The 2,458-nt window shown below is 49.0% G+C and overlaps 1 protein-coding gene across 2 annotated transcripts in view; it reads left to right on the forward strand.

The window, feature by feature from the left end:
* Positions 1-338: 338 nt before the first annotated feature.
* The window catches only part of ABHD12B (abhydrolase domain containing 12B), a 65,357-nt gene continuing 63,237 nt past the window's right edge, over positions 339-2,458 (forward strand). For both annotated transcript variants that reach the window (XM_006872346.1, XM_006872347.1), the window contains exon 1: positions 339-433. In XM_006872346.1, coding sequence (XP_006872408.1) covers positions 339-433 — 95 coding nt within the window. The remainder of the gene's footprint in view (positions 434-2,458) is intronic.

The following is a 2,458-nucleotide window of genomic DNA, read 5'->3' on the forward strand; positions in this document are numbered from 1 at the left end:
TTTCCAGCCCCTAACCCAAGAACACCTGAGCACACCGCATAAAGGAGACCACCAGGTTCCATGGCTGGGCAGCAAACCTTTCTTCTTTGTTCTCTTCCCCGAGGCTGTTGTTCGTTCTTCCTGGCCTGAAGACGCTGCCAGCAGTCTGAACCCTGAAGTTAAAGTCCACGCTCAGGCCTCGAGCCTCTCCCGCACATAAAGTCGCGAACACCTCGCCGCACTTGTTTTCTGGAGGCCGGCCACCCAGCGCGCGGAGGAGGAGGGTGGGTGGGGCGCTGCCGCATCTCAGCTCCGCAGCTCCAGCGGCGTGGGAGAAGGGAGACAGGAGACGCCGCGGGATGGCCGCGCAGGAGTGCTGGGCGGCCGCGGCACCCCGGCTCCCAGATCCCGACTGTGTGGCGGCCTGGTGGAACATGGTCAGGCGAAACTTGCAGTGAGTACCCGCCGGCCAGGCGTCCCAGGTCCACCCCATAAGGTTCCCGACCCCTCGGGCTGTGAGGAACAAGGCGCTGGTTCCTGGGTGCCTTCGGGCCCCAGTTCCTTACACCAGGACCTGAGGCCAAGCACTCTGGCTTGGGGAGTCCCCAGAGCCCTGCGAACTTCGGAGCTTTTTGCATTTCCTAGTCTTCAGCCTCAGCTCCCATCCAGGCCAGAGACTTGGGGGTTTGCTTTTTCAGAAAATTACATCGTTTGGGGCCTTAAGAAATGAGTATGGTTCAGGTTCCTATATCCATTGCTCTTATGTGCCTTAACATAATGCATATTGTGGTGTGGCGCTGTTAGGTAAGCACTAGACTGCTAACTACAAGATTGGCGCTTCAAACCCACCAGCTGCTCCTTGGAAACCCTGTGAGTCGCTATGAGTTGGAACAATAATATGCAGGTCAAATTTAAGTAATGATGACAATAACAGTATGTTGTCATCTAGGATGATAGGCTCTTGGATTATGCTCGTATGTATCTGTGTAGGTGGCAAAGGGTGAGAAAGTCTCTGCCTGCCTGTGAAGATTCTGGCATGCGAGTAAAGAACACACCTCCAGGATGCTAATGATGTGTAGTAACCTGAAACCATCCAGGTATTACCTGTGTCATGTTCTTACATTGTTACATCTGCATATCTGTATGCTCCTGAGCTTTTTAACTCTTTTCCTCTATGAATCCTTCCTTTGAAAAGTACAGTGGGCTCTCGATGTTCTGCATCTGTGGATTCAGCCAAGCACAAAGAAGAATACTGGGGAGGGGGGTGCTATGAAGTGGCCAAAACAATCCCCCCAAAATTGAGAGAGCTAAAGTGGTACTTAAAAAGCCTTTATATTACATTAGGTATTTAAACTAATCTAAAGATAAAGTATAGGGATGTGGGTAGGTTGTATGCAAATAACTACACTATTTGATATAAGGCACTTGATTGAGTGTGGATTTTGGTATCCTTGTGGGTGGGGAGCGTGGTCCTGGAACCGATCTATGGTGGATACCTAGGGATTGCTGTAGTTTTCCATGGTTTTCTAATTGATTCTGACATGTAGTGATCCTATGGGATAGACAAGTGCCCAATAGGGTTTCCAAGGGTGTAAATCTCTACAGAGGCAGACTGCCTCCTCTTTCTCCCTCAGAGGGACTGCTGAGTTCCACATGCCTTGTGGTTAGCAGCCAAGTGCTTTTATCAGTACATCACCAGGACTCCTTGTGTGGGACACACTGGAATGTAGTATCATGTAGTTCTGTTTTTTAAAATGTTTTATTATGAATTATGTGATAGTTTACATGGGAGAGCATTAGCTTTACATTCATCCTATCGTGTAGCATTTCATTGCCATGGTTACAATCCCCTCCATGCATCATCAACCAACCAGAGGGTATATCCTACAAAGCCTACCTCCTGGTCGTCAGCACATAGCTACTCTCCCTCTCTGGGTTTAGAGTCCCCAGATGTTCCATCTCTCCATGTCATTGTCTCTGCCTTCACCTCTGGTGTCACTGTTTCTCTGGGTAGGGTCCCACACTCTGCTCTTCTCCCTTGATGGTTCCAGGGACCTCAGCTCCTGGACTGCAAAGTCAATCACTCCCCTCATTTTGCTACAAAACATCTACCTTTACATTTCCAACCCTCACAGTCAGTCTTGATAACAATTATTCACTATTGTACCACATGAGTCCTATCCCCGTCTCCTTTCATCAGCCCTGCCCAGACAGATTGGATACCTACTCAGTGGAGAGTCTACCTTCCTCCATGCCCTCTGGATCTAGGCTCCCTCTTGAAAGCTTGTAAGCCACTCACTTCTTGCCTTTGTAGCCCCCCATTTTGGGTAGCCAATGTCCAAGTTGCCCATCCCTGTCTACTCTGTGTATGGAAGGGGTGGGAAAGATCCTTGCTGTAAGGATTTGTTCCCTCTTTTGAGCTACTGCATTCATATGTGTAGGTCAAGTTCATCAAATTGTATCAGATTACTCTTTTTTT

The sequence above is a fragment of the Chrysochloris asiatica genome, unplaced genomic scaffold (assembly GCF_000296735.1).
Source record: "Chrysochloris asiatica unplaced genomic scaffold, ChrAsi1.0 scaffold00194, whole genome shotgun sequence".
NCBI lineage: Eukaryota > Metazoa > Chordata > Mammalia > Afrosoricida > Chrysochloridae > Chrysochloris > Chrysochloris asiatica.